General features: G+C 39.7%; 1 protein-coding gene across 9 annotated transcripts in view; it reads right to left on the bottom strand.

Moving 5' to 3' along the window:
• Positions 1–21,029, bottom strand: part of C6H12orf42 (chromosome 6 C12orf42 homolog) — a 158,269-nt gene that overhangs the window by 83,351 nt on the left and 53,889 nt on the right. For 4 of the 9 annotated variants that reach the window (XR_009404994.1, XR_009404996.1, XR_009404995.1 and 1 more), the window contains one exon: positions 100–168. The exons of 4 other annotated variants lie outside the window; for them this stretch is intronic. Coding sequence is in view for 1 of the 5 variants with exons in the window: in XM_059404637.1 (XP_059260620.1) it covers positions 100–168 (69 nt within the window). In the remaining 4 variants the exon portion in view is untranslated. Of the gene's footprint in view, positions 1–99; positions 169–555; positions 704–21,029 lie in introns of all 9 variants that reach the window. One more of the 9 variants, XR_009404997.1, reaches the window with a different exon arrangement.

The following is a 21,029-nucleotide window of genomic DNA, read 5'->3' as shown; positions in this document are numbered from 1 at the left end:
GTAAAAGCAAAATACAAATTTTCTTATGCATCCAGCAACTGAAACCAAAACAATTCCACTATGGACACCATTTTGCATAGCACCACTCTACTTACTCACATTTGCATGGGATATGTTCCTCTCCCATAGGGTTGCAGGTCTCACAATGGAAATGTAGCGAGAGGATTTCTGAAAGGTTTGAAACAAGGCCTTAGTATCACACCAGTAATTCTCACAAAGATATATTTCCATTCCTGTGATAATTTTTAGGGAGACTAGAAGCTAATTCACTTGAACAATGGCTCTTCATTCATTGAGTACCTGATATCTTCCAGAACACTGTGCTAGGTGTTGGGGGAACAACAGTGAATCCTGACAGACACGATTCCTACCTTCAAGGTCCAGAAGAAAACACAGGCAGTAGCTAAAGTATCATACCAAAAAATGCAAAATCTCAACTGGAACAAATGTTATGAATGTGAGAAATGAAGTATTTTGAGAACCTTGTAATATAGTAGGATGAAATAGATTTAAACATTTATATCCTTTGCCATGTGGCTTTGAAGTCCTCCCCACCTGAGTAAATGAAGTGTTTCCTTGTCCCATTGATGTCGAGCTAGGCCCCATGACTTGCTTTAGCCAGTGACATGTTCACACATGACAGGAGCAGAAGCTTTAAATGTACACACAGGGTTTGCCTTGGTCTCTTATGTTTCCATCTTAGCTAGGAGAAAACAAACAAACAAACAAACAAAAACATGCCCCAAGTAGTCACTGGTCCCAGAACAAGGAGACAAATCTAATAGACTAGACCCATGGCCTTAAGCCAGTCCCTGCTGAGCATAGCAGAGCCATGGCCAACAAGCAGATCAGAGAACATAAATAAGAAACAAATGCTGCTTGTTGAAAACCACTGATTTTGGAGTTGTTTGCTGTGCAGAATTATCATAGCAGAAACCTGACTGATACAAATATACAATTCCTACCATAGGTCCATTTGGGGGTCACCCTGAGGATGTGCCGATGGTATAGAATCCTGGAACTTTGATACTAAAATATCAAACCTCGGTAAGATAATATCAGGATTTATTTTCATACTTCTGCTTTTCAATTTGATACATTCTATTTGTTTATTTAGTCACAACCTTCAGGTCCTTGAACTTTTATTGTTTAATAATTGCTAAAATCATGCCTCAGCTTCTCATTGACCTGCAAAGCCTGTTGTCATGAAGACAATATCCTAACAGATCTATGACCAGGCTACAAGCATATGTCCAGACACCAGGAAAACAATTAGTCTACTACATGATTTCCCTGAGGAAGTTAAAGAGTCTAAGGTAGAATTAGTACTCAGAGAACCACACAAATTAAGGCGAAAGTTCAGTGACCCTAAATGTTATGAGGGACCGACACATGGAGTACAGACATAGGTGCAGCCAAGGACTATAGATGATGCAGACTCAGCTGATGGAAACAGAACCCCAAAAAGAGACAAAACTGGGAGAGACAGGGGTGTCTCTGAGATCAAAATACCAAAACAAAAGGACTGTGGCAAGAGAAGTAGAAGTTTCCAGATAGAAGAATAAAGAAAAAAGATCCAAAGAAGAGTGGGGAGCATAACAAGATTTCAGAGTGCTGACACTGAGCGACTAAGTATACCACCCTGGTGCTACCTGACAAGTGCATTGGGGCATTGAGTCACCCTTGTTTTCTTCCCACAACACCAGGAAATGTGTGTGCAATACAATATCCCTGACATCAAATCCATGCCAAGCACATGGTAAGCATCCAATCAATAGTTTTAAAGAATGCAGGTGGACTGACTCATGATACCAAAAAAGAGTCACAGAGCATAAGAACTGGAAGGAATACTACATCACCAACATTCCTTTTAGATACTGCTCAGTCCACACCAGCATGTAGCAACCAGCCAGTGACCAAATTTTAGCACCTGGGTTCTGTGCTCAAGCCCATACATAATCCTCTGTTCTGTTGTCAGCACACAAATGGCCCTCAAAACCCAGCTGTCAAGTTTGATTTGGAAAGCAACTCCACATCTGTGAGAAAGGGAAGGGGTCTCACTTACAAAACAAGAATCGGCCCGTCTCCATGATGTGGACCTCAGTTCTCTTCCTCAATGGACCTTCCACCATGCACTCCAACCATGTATCTTCACATATCTGATTGTCTTCTGGAAAGTAATTCTTGTCTAGGGCAATTAGCAGCATGCACTGAATGCTTTCCCAAGTGACACTGCTGTGACATATTTCAACGCAGATTTCTCAGGGCTACTGCCTGAGTTATTCAGATTGTGGATAACACATTCCACATCATTCAGAGTGCAAAGCAAACAATACCTCCTCAAGTTGTTCAGTGCACCACCTGAACGCCTGTATACAAAAATCCTGAGACTTTTGCTGTCCAAACAATAAGGCTTTATGATAGCCAATAGTCCAAGGGAATGATGTTTATTCTGACTATTCCATTTTATAGGAGATTCTTTCTGAAGGGTAAAGACATAGGTAAGCAGAAAGAATCAGGGATTGGGGTTTTCTGATTTCTTAGAAAAGCTTTATCTTGAACTTTAAAGCAAGCCTATACTGCAGGTAGAATTTCTTTGTAAACAAAAACAAAAACAAAAAAAACTATTGTAATCAACAAGCAAAAAAAAAATGTCTTGGAAGAATAAAGGAGCTGGGATATTCATTGCCAGTCATTAACCTGATTTTCTAATGAATATGGCATTAGGCATTCATTAACAATCATTTGTGTTTATGTTGAACAGTGGATGTATAATGAAGGTTGGTAAATGAAAGCAAAATTAAACCAGGGAATTTTGGACACTTATAAAGCAATTAACTTGTTTGGCAGTAATTACACATTGAAAGCTAAATCAAGTGCATTTAGAAAGCCACAAGAGTCGCCACATAAACCAGAGGTGCTTTGCTCTAAAATAATAGGAAAACCTCTCTTTCTTTCAAAATGAAAGAGAAAGGCAAAAGTATGGTATAAATGACAAACGAGGCCCAGGTCTAATGAAAAGAAATACGGTTACAGCCTGTATGTTAGGGAAGAGGCAAGTTACTGAAAAATAGGACAGCTCAGCTAATTAAAAGAAGGAAAGAAAGAAAACCTTTTTGTGACAACAATGATGTGAAAACAGGTGGTATGGGCTGGAGAGTTCAAGTTTTCTGTTTGTGCACACAGGCATGAACATACATGCGTGTGCGCGTGCACACACACACACACACAGAGTCGACATATTTGAACTACCTCTTAGATATGTGAATCCGCAATCAGGTTTTTGGACAGCACTGCATCTCAGGAGTTACGGAGGCTCTGCCACTGACAATTTTTGCAATTTGATTCCTCCTAGTATTTGACTATAGTCCTTTATTCATTTTAACACTTGGCATTTTTAAACGCATCCAGGGGAAAGAGCAGAATGAGGTGTGATGAAAGAAAGTCCCAGGGAAGAATCAGTACTGAACTATGAGGAAGCAAATGAAGTGAACTTGAGATTCCATGTGACTACAATACTCATAACCAGAAACTTAGCTCCAAAATTATTAAAAAATCCAAGAAACCTTTCAAGATGAATTTTCTCAAGAGTTTTCCAGCCTACCAGAGTGAGCCAATATACACTACAGAGGTATTGTTTGTTTTTTTTGCATATTTTTGTCTTCCCTTGGCTGGAGAAGCTAGTCTTCGGGCAAGCCTAAAGGTCCTGGCCAAAGGACAGAGCTTTCCAAACTGGAAGTTAAGCATTTTCCTCTGAAAATGTGAAGATTCATGGACCCTTCCCGTATGACAAATATCTTCGCAAATAGGGTTTGTGGGTGCTTAAGGGTTAGTAACCAAAAGAAAGGTTCCCAGGGGGATCTATAAAGGGCAGCTGGCTTTGTGGAAACATTTGCAAAGTGCTCGGGGATCAACTATGCTAAAAGCAAATACTTGCTTTTCCTTGAGATTGGAAGAGAAAATGGAAACCAAGAGAGAACTCTGAAATCCTCACTTAGGTCATTTAACTGCTACTAAAAAAAAAAAAAAAAAAAAAAATTACATTTGCCATGATGGGGTGTGAGCATTTCTTTATAGAAATAGGGAAATAGAAATGTGGAGCCTTCAGGCAATTTACAAAACACAAAATGTTGCCCTCTCTTCACCGATACATCCCCATGACAGGGTTTGATGGAGCTGCAAATGCACCTGGATTTCAGCCTCCATTTATCCTTTTGGCTTAGAACCCTTGCTAAGGGTACATGCTTTCAACCTAACATGGTGGCCCCAAAGCTGGAGGCTTCAGCTGGGGTACATAGTACCCCACATGGGTGAACCTAGAGACTAGACTCCAGAGAGATAGTGACATGGAAAGAAAAGCTGTGGGTGTAGCACACACTACTTTTAGCAGTTCAACCTTGAGTATTAAACAAGAGATGAGACAGAAGCCAGACAGGTCAGCAGGGTCAAGTGTTGACTTCCCCTCACCCTCTAAATAATTAGAGAGACCTGAGAAAGCTCAAATAGTGGAAGAGGGTGTGAGTCAAGGAAGTAGGCTTAGGACACACAATAGTCAACTTTAAATTCAAAAGCATCAGTTTCTCATTCTAATCCTCTCTTCAAGGAAAACAAAATCATGTGGGATTAAAAGATTCTTTGCATCTAAGACACAAACCTGATTCCTCTCAAAATGAGCACTAAGACTCAAACTTGAACAAAATAACCCACTCTTTCTCTAGGTCTTGATTATAAAATTGATTCTTCAGTTCCTCTGATTTCAGAACCCTAAGAATAACAAATAACTACCTAGTAATTATCAAAATGGACTTTCCCATTATCAAAATGGGAAAATGGATTTTTAACACACATATTTATATGGTTATTGCTTTTTATTAAACTGTAACTTGTAGATGAGCTTCCTATCAGCATTAATATGCATGATAAATTGTTCATAACCAAAAACTGCATATTCTTTCTGTCAACACCTCTTGTTAATGGTTTCCTAACAGAAAGTACTAGATATACAACTGCCGGCAGTTCTTTTCTTCTGGTAGCTGGAGAATCCAAGAGACAAACCAGTTATATTTTTTGTGGCCAAATATTAGCAACTTCATCATAAATCTAAGGTCCTCATTTTTCTTTGAGTACAAAAAAACATAGTGAAGTCTTAAAAACACTAACCTCCACCATAATTATCATGCATAAGAAGAGTTAGAGTTTTAGCTAGTTGTATGCTTTATCTTTTATTGTGGGTCTCATTTCAGAAGACTCATTGAATTTTTAGGAACCCGCCAGTCTAGTCAAAGAAATCACAAATCCTTAACTAACATATGCTAACTTTTCTTTGAGGAACAAAAGAAGCATCTTTGTTTGTTCCTCACCAGCAAACACCAAGCCATTTAAAAGGAGTCTTTTCAGTGGCAATGTTAGCAGGGAAATTCAATTGTATTTAATTAAGTTCTTCCCCCAAAAACTACGCACAGAAGCACCAAAGAGGTTATCAGAGGTCAGATGCCTGTCATGACTTTCTGACCCTCCCAAAATGCAAAATAAAAGATAGCGGTATCCCTGCTGGTAAGATGGGCTTCCACATTTGTGTCTCTCTCTTTCTGCTTTAATTTAATACCAATCAGCACAATATGGCTGCTTTTTTCTGAACAATAGGACAGGCAGAAGTTGGATTTACAGCGCTGCAAGGGGAAGATGGGAGACAAGAGAGGCTCACTATGGCTTTTAAGGTTCAATAAGAACATCACTGTGTTACCCATAATAAAAAACTTGAAAATCTACTTAATATTCATTGTGGTCAGAAACGGACAGATGTGCACTTCTGATATGTCATGAATTATCTTCAATTGCCAACTTTCTTACAGAGCCTATCTAAAAATGATATTTAGAGGAATAAGATTTCTCCACTACCAAGAAGAAAATGATCACTCTCATGCATTTAGAAGCTCCTTGATTTTAAAAGAGTAAAAGTATTTATAGAGCAATCCTTACTTTCCAAATTTCACCATTTTCACAACCTTTCAATGAGCAAACACACTGACATGGTCAGAAGTACTAGCTGTGCTTCATGAAACCAGAGAAAAGCTAATTAACCAAAATTTTATTTAGCGTCTTGCATATGTAATTATAAATGAGCTCCGGACATGGAACTTACTTCCTGAGACTTTTCCTGTTTAGGAAATTGCATTCCTCAGTGACAGTGTTGGGAGAATATTAGAATCTGGAGCCCAGAAGACATCCTCAAAACCATTTAATCCAACATCCTCGCTGACATCTGAATCCCCCAGGACTACTGCCATCTTGTCATCCAGCATGTAGTATTGGCAGGGAGGCAACCTTTTCATAAGCACAGAGTGAAAACTTAGACAAAAGGAGCCTTAATTTTGAGATCAAGAGCCCCCAGTTTTAATCCTGGTTCTGTAGCCAACTTGGGATTTCAAGTAACTCATTTAATTTCTCTGTACTTGTGTAAATAAAAGGTAGAAATATTTTTGTGCCTATTGCTGAGTGTCCATCATTGTGTTCAAATGTGTGTGCTATAAATTTTTTCCTGTAGAGCTGTTTGGTCAGAAGAGTAAATCCCCTCCAACCTGAACATCAACTCAGATCAATTGGTATTGGCTGCCTGGAATGTTATCAGGACATTGAGTTTTTCCAGGTTTCTAGAGAAAGAGCACCATGACTGATTGCATGATTCTGAACAGCACAGCCAAGTCCCATGTGGATGAGGAATGTATGCCTCTATTTACCATCTTCGTTCTAGGTAATGCCTAGAGAAGAGCTGCAAGAAGAACATTTGGGGCTGTAACATTGTCCAGCAAGTACAGCTGGAAGACTGGCACCACTGACAATTACTTCCAGAGAGGATCTCACCATAGGGATCAGAGCAACCTTTGTCTGGCAAATCTGGTTAAAAGTAGAAGACTCTCTAAACTCACATCCATTCACTGTCTTAGAAGTTAAGCACTAGGTTAAGGAAAAAGAGGGATCAGCACTTACTGAGTACATCTCAACAACCCTGCAGAGTAGGTATTATGCTCTCTCTTCAGATGAGAGATTGGCTGACTGTCCCAAGGATACTCAGCTACTAAATAAGGGATTTGCACTAAAATCTCTCCTCAAAATACCTCTAAATATACCCCCAGGAGCTTTCACTAATATCTTAATTCCTTTCAAGATGGAAGAACAACAAAAGACCATGCTGTGGTTCCCAACCTCTCTCGTCCGTTCTATTGAACATTCGATTGAACACTGGCAGATTCATTTACCAGTCTTATCCGTGATACAAGCTCGTATGCAACTAATCAACTCTCTGTGTACCTAAAAAATCATCACTCTTTTATAGCAATAACACTCTTCTAGGAGGGATATATGTTTAACCCTATTAATCTTTCTCAATAAGCAAACATTTTAAAAGCAGGAATGATCAAGGAAGACTTACTGTCAATTTGATCACACAAAACTATAGCAATATATTCTTTAGAGAACCCTCTATTCTTTTCTCCCATTTGATAGTATCATCAGGTACTATAAAATACAGAAATTATCCAAAAATAAAATTACAGAAAGTAAATTTACGATATGGACAATTAGAAAGTGATAAAGATAAGGGGAGAGAGAGAGAAAGGACATAAAACTGATCGTTTGAGGGGCACCTGGGTGGCTCAGTTAGTTAAGCATCGGATCTTGGTCATGATCTCATGGGTCATGAGGTCAAGCCCCAAGTCAGGCTCCATGCTCGGTGGGGAGTCTGCTTGTTTCTCTTCCTCCCCCTTCTTCCCCTCCCCTCAAATAAATGAATAAATAAAATCATAAAAAAAAAAAACCCTGATCATTTGAATTCCATCCACTGCTCCTACTCGTATAAATACAGGTCATAAGAGAGCCCAGTATTATTTCTCCTGATAATGGGTTGAGTGATCAGGGCCATGAGCCCTCACAACTAACTAGGGTGCTCTGAGTTTGTAGAGCATAATTAAGTAAGATGACACATAAACACAGGGGCCACAACTGGACTTGTTACCAAGGCAGCAAACACCATCTGATACCCCAGCCTTATAAATCACATGTTCTGGAACTCTTTCTGTTCACTAACATTTTAACTAGGTCCAAATTCTTAACCTTTGAATGAGCACAAGCAAAATGTCATATTTCAAAATCAAAATGAGAAATGCATTGAACACAGCCAAGCCCTGTTTTATTAATAGCCTTTCAATTAAACACTAAGATTATTTTACCTCAACTATACAGTAATAACCAAATAAATATCATTGTGATACAAACACACTCTGTGGTGTTTATCAGATAAACTGGAACAAAATTTGAGAGATACCAATCTCTATATCAAAAGAGTGAACTTGGCTTTTCTTTTCACAGCAGAGGCTGAGTCGTATGTGAAGCGGGTAAAACATGGGCTCTGGAGCCTGACATGTTTCATTTGTCTCTTCCTTCCTTTCTAGCTCTGTGACCTCCAATGACTAATAACAAAAGCAAAGCAACCATTTATCAAACACCTACACCTACATGTGCCAGGCATCCACATGCGTTAGCTCTTTGACTCACAAGTTAAAGTTTGTTTGAGAAAGAAACTTTTTTTAACAATCTGAGAGAATGCCAATCTTCACCAAATAGGAGCGCCAAATATACAAGGACAGTGGAGACCTCTGAATGTCAGACCACATGGGTCTGTAAGAGGTAATGGATTTGAGTAAAGGATCACTTCATGATTTCAACCCCAGTAGCCCAGCAGACCTGTATATACTTGGTTTCAGCTGAAGAAGAGCTGCACGGCCAGCAATGAGAGTAGCCTAGGGTACCACGATGTTCATGGTGATAAAGATGGCCACGAACAAGCCTACTCTGGCGAGGTAGGTAGCCCTGTACCCTGAATGGGGTATAGGCTTTCTCTGGGGGGGTGGGGGATATTTTATGGAAACCAAAAGAAACAATAAAAAATATATATTTAGAAGGGTGTAATTGTTTATATTATAAATCTAAGCATGCCTGTCGAAAACTTCTTGGCATCAGAGACCCCTTTCTTTTCTTGCAGATTCTGGTCAAGTCAATGAAATTAATACATTTTGTAACAAAATATTCACATTGTCTCACGTGTCCTTTAAACCACTCAACCCTGCTACTGAGAGGAAGCCACAGTCTGAGACACCAGAGCCATTAGGTGACTTCTTTTTAACAGCCTCCCTTTCTCCCAGCACTGTCTGGGGAATGTAGGGTCAGCCCAGGGGAGGCTCAGCCAACTATCTCTTGCCAGCATTTTCTAGACAGTGAAGCAGGCCTCCCATCAGGAGAGCTCTCTTCTCTGGTAAAAGGTGATGTTGTGGGTTCTAATCCCAGACCCTCTGAATGCAAAGCTTTGCCTCTCCCGCCACACTCCCCTAATGCTGGCCCATGAATCAGTTAATATAGGCTCTGGCACATAACAAGCAGAGAGTAGATGTAGCTCTTTGCTTTTTTATTTTTAAGACAGCTGCTGAATAATCTTCTGCAAAATATCATGACAGTCTGTGACTCATACTTTACAGTAACATATGCTTTCAGAGTTTAATTTGGTTTTGAACAGGATTAAATGTGCTGAAAATCAGACCACAAGATTTTCATAATGAGGGACAGAACACAATAGTCACCTTACGTGAAGAGCAATTATTTAACATGAATTCACGAATTGCTTGATGGTGTTTTCTTGTGGAGACAGGCACAGCTGTTACACTGAGAAAGTGCCAAATTTTATTCAATCTCCCCCACCGCCCCCGTTTCCAGGAAGAGAAAACCCCTCTGCCTTCTCTTGCAAGTGTCCTCATTCTCCGATGGGTCCCAATGATTTAGCAGTGATTCCTAAGGCACCTTTGTCTTCATTTGAAAATGTTTGTTCCTGGCCTTTTTGCAACTGAGTGCATATGCATGTGTGTGGTGGGGTATCATTTTGGCTGCTGGTTTTTTTAGTAATAAAAATGTGTGTTATTCCATGAAGACATGTGCATTTTATACATAATACAGAAGTTGACATAAAAACAGTGTAGAAAAAGAGTTTGACTCCTAGAATTTTTCAGTTGATCTGAAATGCTGGGCAAGCCCTCAAGATCTGAGAGATCATTCTATGAACCGAAGGCTTAGTGCATTTCAGGGGACAACAAGCAGCCAACCCTGGGCTGAGCTCAACATATTAGGACAATTTTCTTGAGAGACTGAAAATCCAGTGGTAGCCAGAAAACATTTCTGCAATGAGGTTTGAGGTTGGTTATCTTCAACAGGGCTATGCAGGGATAATAAATTCATGGGGACAAGACATTTTCTTAACATTGAAGAAAGCATTGCAGTGGCCCACTACCAAAAAGGGGCAAGTTTATTCATATATGTGCTGTGTTTACTGATGTATGCAGGGAGTTGAAACAATTTGTCTTCCAAGACAGTGAAGACATTTTTTCTCTGAAGTAACTTTACAAACATTCTATGGCTCTATAAAAAGAATCTACTGTTCCATACTTTGCATGATTCCAATTTTGTTTTCTTTCATATTAGTGACCTTGAGAATTGTTCCAAAATTCTTCACCTCTGTTTTAGCCTTCCATATCCAGTATGCTGTGTTTCAAAGCTACATCACTAATGAGTCAATTATTTGTTTTCACAGTGCTTACACAAAAGATATTACAACTAGTATGTGCAAGGACAAAAGGTTGGTTTCTAAGGTTGATGTTATTTTACTAAGAGAAAGGGCCTCTCCTTCCCCCACTCTCCAACTCATGCTTGGTAACTCTATCTTCCTTCTAAGCAAAAGCCACCTGAATGCTTAGCTCAAGAACAGTTCTTTTGAATAAACAAATCCCTCTCCTAAATATCTAGGAGAAAGTCAACCTTAAACATAAGCCAAAAAGAATAACATAACCATAACTTCTCTCTTCTATCCTGACATGTGACCATACCTGAGGAGGTTGAATGGGAAAGTCCCCTAACTTAACTGTGGCCCAGTCCATGTGTTGTAAGTGACCCAGATCAGAGCCAACCTAATTATCTTGAAGCACTAACGGGTCTCTCTGCCTCTTATCTCTCTCTTATCCCCTCCTCCAATCCATCTCCCCAGTCGACTGGATTGATCTTCCTAAAGACTAGTTAGCCTTCACATTATTTTCCCCTGTAAGAAATCACCAAAGTTTCTCCACACTCTTTTGTTTGACACTGAAGAACCTCTGTCCCTTTATCCAAGCTATGGTTCTAGCCAGAGCCACCATTTTCCCCTGCACACAACCCCAGGTCCCCCTTCCACCCACCTCACTGTTTGCACCATGCTTCACGCTTTCCAGTGCACAGCAACATTCATAGTCTACCCTTAGTCTATCTAGGACCCCGCTGTGGTGATCTAAGAGTCCACTAGTGACCTTTAGCGTTTTGAGGAGAGAGACTGTTTTGCTTGTTCTTTCATCTCCTCTGTAACTAAGAATGTCTCATTCTGGGTAGATGCTTACAAAAGATTTACTGTGTGATAAATGGACTGATGCAGAGATGGATAGAAGGAAACATGGCAGACTGATGGGTGGGTGGGAGGGTAAGGAATGAATAGGTAAATGGATGGATGGATGAATCAGTGGTTAGATGAATGAGCTGATGAAAGTGTATCTAATACGGGAGATCAAAGTAAGAGAAACAACATCTAATAAAGTCACTAGACATTAATTTTCTGGAAAAGAACATCAACTGAACCCTGATTCTAGTCTAGTACAACTTTGTTGTCAATGACATTTCTAAAAGATAACTTTGCTTCCCTGTCTTACAGCCTAGAGCTGTTTGGAATCGTCATTAATTTCTATACTTAGCATGGGAGTGGCATTTAAATTAATCTCAGCCCAGATCTATTTCTAAAGTACTACCTAGCCAAATCTCCTTTCACTGACTGGGAAAATATTTTGTTTTCTCAATACAACAATCTTCCATCTGAAAATTTCTATAATAATCAACATGGGTCTCTGAGTTTCCAAAATAATGATGGTAAAAGCCTGATGTCAGCAGGCATGTACTTTTCTTAGATAAGGGTACACAGCCTTCATTTAAACCTAGAGACTCTTAGACAACACACAGTGCTACCAGGATCATTTGATCTCCATCAAGCAGCAGATGACAAGCAGCTACTTGGATACAGCAGGAGGATCTGGCATAAACCAGTTATTTACCACAGACAAAACTCATGATTTATAGCCAACTGCCAAGTGGGATGCAGGAACACTTTTTAAAACTTTTAAGAAGTTTTAAGTTTTAAGAACTTTTAAGAAGCTTGGTTTTTTCTTTTCTTTTCTTTATTTATTTGACAGAGAGAAAGAGACCACAAGCCGGGGTGGGGGCTGGGGGGAGCACAGCAGGCAGAGGGAGAGGGAGAAGCAGACTCCCCACTGAGCAGAGAGCCTGATGTGGGGCTCGATCCCAGGACCCTGGGATCATGACCCAAGCTGAAAGTAGACATTTAATAGACTGAGCCACCCAGGAACCCCAAGAAGATCGTTTTCTGTATGCCACATTCTATTACGTTTTTTGTTGGCTTTTTAGTTTTGGGTTTTGGGGGTTTTCTGGTAGCCATGTTTATAAGGCATAAATGGCTTATTTATATTGTCTCTACTGTTGACAAACACCCAGCATTCTCTACCCATGTGCTTCTGGTTTTCTGAACCCACCAGTGAAAGAGAAAATCCAATAGACGTGTCCCACACAACTGCTATACTAGAGGAGAGTTGTTTACTTGGTCCAGGGAAACCAGAAAGTGCAGGAAGTCTTCCTAAAGGAAGCTCCGTCCAAACGAAGCTCAGACTGGGGGATGAGCAGGAAGGCAGCATATACAATGACAGAAAGATGATGGCATGTGCAGAGAAAAAAAAAATAGTTCAGAGAAATGGCAGAAGTGAGAAGAAAGTGAGTTTAGTGGCAGAAAAAACCTGGAGAGGAAGCAGGGTTTACCATGGCAAAGGACCTTACAAATTTGTAAAGAAGTTTGGAATTTATCCTCTAGCCAGTGGGAGGGCAGTAGAAGTTTGAAGCCAAGGTGCGACTTTTAAAGCAAAGATACATTTTAGAAAGACCACCTAGGCCCCAAATGTGGAGGGGTTATGGGATGCAATAGACAAGAGGCAGAGTAAGACACAGGAGACTACACCATTGATGATTATAAGGATCTCAGTGACCCCCAGCTCTCAGAATGGCCCCAGCCCAGAGTTCTGCAGGCGGGGCTCCCAAGTTCTCTGAGTTGGCTCTGTGCCCATGCCAGCCCTCCAGACGTGTTTGTGTCCACTCTTTTAACTGAACTTGGCTTCTCCAGCCTGACCTTTGCATTTTCAGAGAACCTTACAGGAGAGTGGTTCGCATTCCTGGTGTCCTCTGGGGATACATTGCCATAGCTCTGCCTCCTAGAGCCCAACCCTGGTATCACATCCCTCCAGAGAGCAGGGATCTTGCCTGAGCAGGGATTTTAACGCAAGGGATTTTACACAAAAGGTTTTCTGGCACAAAACTGAAGCTGTGGGGACTTTTTTGCAACAGAAATTTCCATAATTATTATTAGCTGTACAAAATTATGCAAAGGTATATACTGCATTCAAAATAGCATTTTTTTAAAAACCAAAGGGTATGTGAGGAAGGGAAAAAGGTGCACGGCCCTTCCTATACAACCATTTTACATGGTCGTTATCGTCATAACCAAAAACATAGAAATCCAGAGATTAATAGAAAATGAGAACAAGAGAGAAGGAGGAAAAGACTGGAGAGAGAAGGAAAGAGGCCACAAGAAGAGGAAGACCAAATCCATGTAAACTTGAAGATACTTTAGAAAACAAAATGTACTGATAATCAATAGAGCAATCAGAAATAGCAAAAGAACTAAGTAAATACAACTTAATGAAAGAAATATCCCCATCCATTCGAATGGTCTCAGTGCTGTTCTGAGGAAAACTGCTCCAGTATATACCACAGGACTGGGATTTCCTCGCAGTACAGTCGGAGTGATCACAAGTGCCTCTATAAAATGTTCAGATCAATTGCTGGAATTGTCAAGATAACAGCTTTCCAGAAGGAATGACTAGTCACAAAAAGCTTCAGAGCCCTTATTCTCGGGCCCTATATACCTCGTACGACGCACCTTCCAAAAGAGGAAATACTAGATGATCAGAAATGATGCCATTTGTATCTGAAATATATTCACTGGAGCCAGCAGGAGAAATGTTACTGAATCTGACTGGATTTAGTATTGAATTATTAAATCAATTTTTAAAGAAAATTATTAAATAATCAAATCAAATTTTTAAAGAAAAAAAGAGATGTCGGTCTGAGGGGCAAGAATGGAATAAATCTGGGGGTAAAAAAAACCTCTATTTTTGAATGATCCCTTGTTCCATTCAAATCTCTTTAAATTGACAGAAATGAATTTGAGTCCTGTGAAGGTCATGACTGAAAAAAGAAACCCAAAATTGATTTAAAGGGGCTCATCAAGGAGAGATTTGCAATACTTTCACGAAACAGCCTCCTGAAATGGAAGAGAATTGGCCAACAATTCCATTTTCCTGAGTATCCCGTTAATAGAACAGCCAATTATTGTTCAGCAGAAGCAATATCCCAATTCATTCTTTTTCACAAGGTAACAACTCTGGTCTGTGAGTTGAGACTATGAAATGGTGGACCGGACACACGCCACAGAGGAAAAGCGTGGGGTAGGATTTGGGGCTTTTTACTGGCTGCAGTTCATTTCATTAGAGGTTCTGAGACTCCCGCTGGGCTCTTATTTCTAAGCCTTTTGTGTGGGATTTTCCTTTTAAAATGATACCTCAATGCCAGCGCCCACATCAGTGTAAGAAAACACTTAGCACACGTCTAAGAAACCTGTAGAATGGTCATAGAAAGCACAGAAATATTTTAAAGCAAAAATAATGGAAATAAAATGGAATATTTTAGGCCGCCCTAGCAGGTGGGTATTTGGTGGTTGAAAATCCACATGCACATGAGCAGGACTATAACTGTAACAAGTAGATAAGACACTTGTGTTCCAATCATCCCAGCAAAACTAAATTGCAGACCTGGGAATATTTAAAGAAAGAAAGAAGAAAAGAAAAAAGGAAGAAAAAAAAAAACACAACACGCTTCAAAAGAAAAATAAAACAATGCTCCCAAAATAGGCCCGATTATGTGGGTCACTGCATACTGTGTATTTCCCCTGTAGCATTTTATCGTGGTTACTGTTGCCAGGGGACACTTGATGCTCTCATTATATATGTTTGTCTTTCACATCAGAGCCAGTCTTTTCCCTTGGATGCTCCCAGAACTGTAACAGAAATAAAAATAAGGAATGGACCCCATTATTACACAAATACCTACAAAGCAGAGGGAGTGACCCCCGTAGGTCACCGTGTTGTCCCTGGAAGCATTGATGCCCTTGCCCCGGGGGCCCCCAGCCTTTTGTCACAGGGTCAAAGCCAGGACCTCGGCTGAGTATCCTCTGTGAAGAATTAACAAGTGTGACAATTTGTGGGCCCTCCCCCCTCGGCCCCTGGTCCGGCCTGCCTGAATGCTGTAAATAGAGACATCTGGATAGGGCCCTTTCACTGCAGTAATTGAAAATGAACACGGATCAAGTTCTGGCCTGTTGTATTCATAAATCTTGAGGCTTAATTACATTAAAGGGAAATCTAGAGCCCAGCACTATGGAAACTGCAGATTCTATCAGGCGTTTGAATCATGAATCTTTAAGATAAGTGGGTTTTCTCTCCCCACCCCACCCCCCAAGTCCTTAGTAAGGTTGAGTGAAAAATTTCCAAACTGAGCCTTCCAGTTTTAAGGCACCGGGAAACTTCTGAGAAGATTTTGTGTCCCTCTATTTGTACATGTGCATCCCCTGCGTGTTCTCTGGTTGACATGTTCGCATTCCTCTGAGCAGATGAGCATTTCGAGGCTTACAATTAGGTACATTTCTATGAGCAATGATGACAGACTTGACAGATATTTAAAATATGTTTTCCCCCAAGTTGAGCAGAAAGTGTGTGCATCTAGTTAAAATTTAATGAGTTTCAAAAAAAGAATTATGGCAAATGAACGTTCCAAAAGAAGTCAAAGCTCTTGGCATCCCCTTTTAAGATAACAAGTTGAAAATTATTTCTGAGTAATTTGTAATTCTATTGAAATGTATATACAAAATGTCTTTTTATTTGCTTAATATAAAAATTCACTCAGCTCTATCAACCAAAGATGGGTTTTTGTTTTTTTTTTTTTAAAGTACAGGACACTGGTGGTTTGTGCAGTTTATACTTTTGTTATAATTGCATGTATTGGGTGACATTTGGCCTACTTTGGCAAATGGATGGATGGGAAGCATTGGTACCTACTTGTTAGAAACACATCGATACCAGTCACCTTGCAGAAGTGAAGCCCTTCGAGGACACGCTCCACCTGTGATCCTGCTTGCCCTGTAGACAGTGCCTCTCCAAGTTTCTCAAACAGCATGGGCAAGAAATAAATGGTGTGGGGATGAGCTGATAAATGAATTTACAAACTAGATCTGTATCTCTGGGGTTAGCTGTAATAATGCAACCTGCCACTACTACCCCTTTGTCTCCATTCCTTGAGAGTAACTACCTAGTATCAAATTAGAAAAAAAAACTCACTGAGTATGAAAGTATGCAAGAGACTGTGAGGGGTCCGGCATAATAGTTACCATTGATCTAGAATCTATGCTTTCAGACATTGTGCTAGAGTCTCCATAGACTCTAATGCTTTCTCAAATACTCACAAAATTTCATCAAGTTACACATCATTATTTCTCTTTTCTTGATTGAAAAACTGTGACTAATAGGAATTAGGAGCCCAAAACCACAGGGCTGGGGGTGATGAAGTCGAAAGGTAAATAGAGGCTGTTTTGACTCTAGAGTCCATGCTATTTCCACCAAACAAATATCTAACCTTTTATGGAGGTCTACCATTTATAAAACATTTACCTAAATATCATAGGCAGCAAAATATTGGGGCAAAACCATAAACACTGGATTCAAATTCTACATCCTACACTTAGCTCTTGTGTAATAACCTCTTTTTCCCCTCAAGTTCCTCATCCTTAAAAATGGGAATGATAGTGACCATAATAAAAGTCAAAGTTGAGGGTCATTTTGAAGTTGAAATAAGGTAATAACGTGACCCATAATAAGTGCTCAAGGAACAATAGCTGGACCAGAGGAAGCAAGATGGAGGAGGAGTAGACTGGAATATCATCAGGTCCCCGGAGTTCAGCTAGTTATCAAACCATTCCTAACACCTACAAACTCAACAGGAGTTGGAAGATAAGAAGAGCAGCAATTCTAGGAACAGACAATTGACCACTTTCTAGAATGCAGATAAGTCAATCTGAAGTGAAAGGAAGATAGACAGCAGTGGGAGAGGCCAGATCCCAGCAAGCAGTGGAGCAGTGGAGCACAAAGTCAGAACTTTCAGAAGTCTGCTCCACTGGGGGACATGGTTACAGAGGCTAAGCAGGGGGTGGAACCCTCAGAGGGACAGTGTGGTCTCAGGACCTGCAGGGTCACAGAAAGACTCCGGTGTGACAGAACTGCCAGGTGTCAGCCTGGGGAAGCCAGCTATAGAAATGGAGGTGAGGAGTGAGCTCTCAGCTCAGAGTTATCTTAAACCATCCAAGACACAGACCACTACTCTTTGAGCAAGGACCCTACACATGGCAGATCCAGGGAGACTCACCTTCCTCCTCTGGAAGGAGCAGTGCAGGAGCACATTGCAGGAATCAGCTGGGTTTGGAGACTCCAAACAGGGCCATGCACCAGAGATAGAAACACTCGGTCACAGGCCAGGTGAGCTCAGAGTGCAGTGGGAAACCAGGGAGGTGGGAGGAATTGACTGCTTTTCTCTGAAGGTATACTGAGGAGTGGGGCCCTGAGCTCTCAGTTCCTACAGGGGCAGAGATTGGGAGGCGGCTATTTTCATTCCCATCCTCCAAAGCTCTATGGAAAGGGTTCAGGGAACAAAAGCTACTGAGGGTGAACCCGAGAAGATTACTTATTACTATCTTCTAATAGATCAAAATACACCCTAAATCTGGCATATGACTTTGTTCTACTCTCCAACCTGATGACATTTTTTCCTCTTTCTTTTTTTTCTTTTTTCAACCAACTTATCTATACCTTTTTTAGAATTTTTTAAAATTTTCATCTTTACATTCATAGTCCAACTCTTCATCATGTTTACCCTTATTTTTGTATATATATAAGTTTTTCTTTCTTTAAAATTTTGGGAAGTAGTTTCTTCTAAGAGACCGGAATACACCCAAAATCAAGTGTGTGGCTCTGTTCTATTCACCAGTCTAATATATATATTTTTTATTTTTTATTTTATTTTTTATTATCTTTCTCCCTTACTTCTACCCCCAGTTTTGGATCTCTTCTGATTTGGTCAACATATATTTTACTGGGGTCCTCACCACCCTTTTATTGTTCTGTTGTCTCATTCATCTATTCTTATCTGGATAAAATGACAAGGTGGAGAAACTCACCACAAAAAAAAAAAAAAAAAAAAACAAGAGGCAGTATTGACATCTAGGGACCTAATCAATATGGATATTGGTAACACATCAGAACTAGAGGTGAGAATGACAATTACCAAGGTGCTAGTTGGGCTCAAAAAAGGCATGGAAGATATTAGAAAATTCCTTTCTGGAGAAATAAAAGAATTAAAATCTAACCAAGTTGAAATCAAAAAAGCTATTAATGAGGTGCAATCAAATGAGGCAGAAAAGAGAATTAGTGATATAGAAGATCAAATGACAAAGAAAAAAGAAACTGAGGATAAGAGAGACAACCAACCTACTGGAACACAAAGGGAGAATTCAAGAGATAAGTGATAACATAAGACAAAATAATATTAGAATAACTGAGATCCCAGAAGAAGAAGAAGAAAGAGAGAGAGAGAGACAGAAGGTATATTGGAGTAAATTTTATAGTACAGAATTTCCCTAATATGGCAAAGGGAACAAGCATTAAAATCCAGGAGGCACAGAGAACCCCCCTCAAAATCAATAACAATAGGTCCACACCCCATCATCTAATAGTAAAACTTACAAGTCTTAGTGACAGAGAGAAAATATTGAAAGCAGAGAGAAGAGGTCTGTACCATACAATAGTGGAAATATTAGATTGGCAGCAGGCCTATCCACAGAGACCTGGCAAGTCACAAAGGACTGGCATGATATAGTCAGAGCACTAAACCAGAAAAATATGCAGCCAAGAATACTATATCCAGCTAGGCTGTCATTGAAAATAGAAGGAGAGATTTAAAAAAAAAAAAAAATGCTTCCAGGACAAACAAAGCTTAAAAGAATTTGCAAACACCAAATCAGCCAGACAGGAAATATTTAAAGGGGTCCTCTAAGCAAACAGAGAGCCTAAAAGTAACAAACCAGAAGGGAACAGAAATAATATACAGTAGCAGTCACATTACAGGCAATACAATGGCACTAAATTCATACCTTTCAATAGTCACCCTGAATGTAAATTCATAACTTTCAACAGTTACCGCAAATGTAAATGAGCTAAATGTCCCAACCAAAAGACACAGGGTATCAGAATGGATTTTAAAAACAACAACAACAACAATAAGACCCATCAATATGCTGTCTACAAAAACTATTTTTTTAAGATTTTATTTATTTATTTATTGACAGATAGAGATCACAAGTAGGCAGAGAGATGGGGAGAGAGGGAGGGGGAAGCAGGCTCCTTGCTGAGCAGAGAGCCTGAAGCAGGACTTGGGATCATGACCAGAGCCAAAGGCAGAGGCTTAACCAACTGAGTCACCCAGGAGCCCCAAGAAACTCATTTTAGACCCAAAGACACCTCCAGATTTAAAGTGAGGGGGTGGAAAACAATTTACCATGTTAATGGACATCAAAAGAAAGCTTGGGTGGCAACCCTTATCTCAGACAAATTAGATTACAAGCCAAAGACTATAATAAAAGATGAGGAAGGACACTATATCATACTTAAAGGATCTGTCCAACAAGAAGATCTAACAATTTTAAATATCTATGCCCCTAACATGGAAGCAGTCAATTATATAAACCAATTAATAATGAAATCAAAGAAACACATCAACAATAATACAAGAATAGTAGGGGACTTTTATACCCCCATCACTGAAATGGACAGATCATCTAAGCAAAAGATCAACTAGGAAATAAAGGTTTTAAATGACACAATACACTATATGGACATCACAGTTATATTCAGAACATTCCATCCCAAAGCAACAGAATACACATTCTTCTCTAGTGCCCATGGAACATTCTCCAGAATAGATCACATCCTGAGTCACGAATCAGGTCTCAACTGGTACCAAAAGATTGGGATCACTGTGACCCATTTTCAGACCACAATACTTTGAAAATAGAACTCAATCAGAAGAGGAAAGTTGGAAAGAACTCAAATATATGGAAGCTAAAGAGCATCCTACTAAAGAACGAATGGGTCAACCAGGAAATTAAAGAAGAATTGAAAAAATTCATGGAAACAAATGAAAATGAAAACACAACTATTCAAATTCTTTGGGATAGAGCAAAGGTGGTCCTGAGAGGAAGGTGTATAGACAAGAAAGGTCTCAAGTACACAACCTAACACTATACTTAAATAAGCTAGAGAAAGAACAATAAAGAAGCCTTAAACCCAGTAGGAAAAGAGAAATAATAAAGATCAGTGCAGAAATCAATGAACTAAAAACCAAAAGAACAGTAGAACAAATCAACAAAAGTAGGAGCTGGTTCTTTGAAAGAATTAATAAGATTGATAAACCCTAGCCAGACTTATCCAAAAGAAAGAAGAAAGGACCCAACTTAATAAAATCATGAATAAAAGGGGCAATCACAGCCAACACCAAAGAAATACAAACAATTATAAGAACATATTATGAGCAAATTGGATATGCCAGCAAATTTGACAATCTAGAAGAAATGGATGCATCCCTAGAGAAATACAAACTACTAAAACTGAACCAGGAAGAAATAGAAAACCTGAACA

The sequence above is a fragment of the Mustela nigripes genome, chromosome 6 (assembly GCF_022355385.1).
Source record: "Mustela nigripes isolate SB6536 chromosome 6, MUSNIG.SB6536, whole genome shotgun sequence".
NCBI classification, from domain to species: domain Eukaryota; kingdom Metazoa; phylum Chordata; class Mammalia; order Carnivora; family Mustelidae; genus Mustela; species Mustela nigripes.
This window is presented reverse-complemented; position numbering and strand designations above follow the sequence as displayed.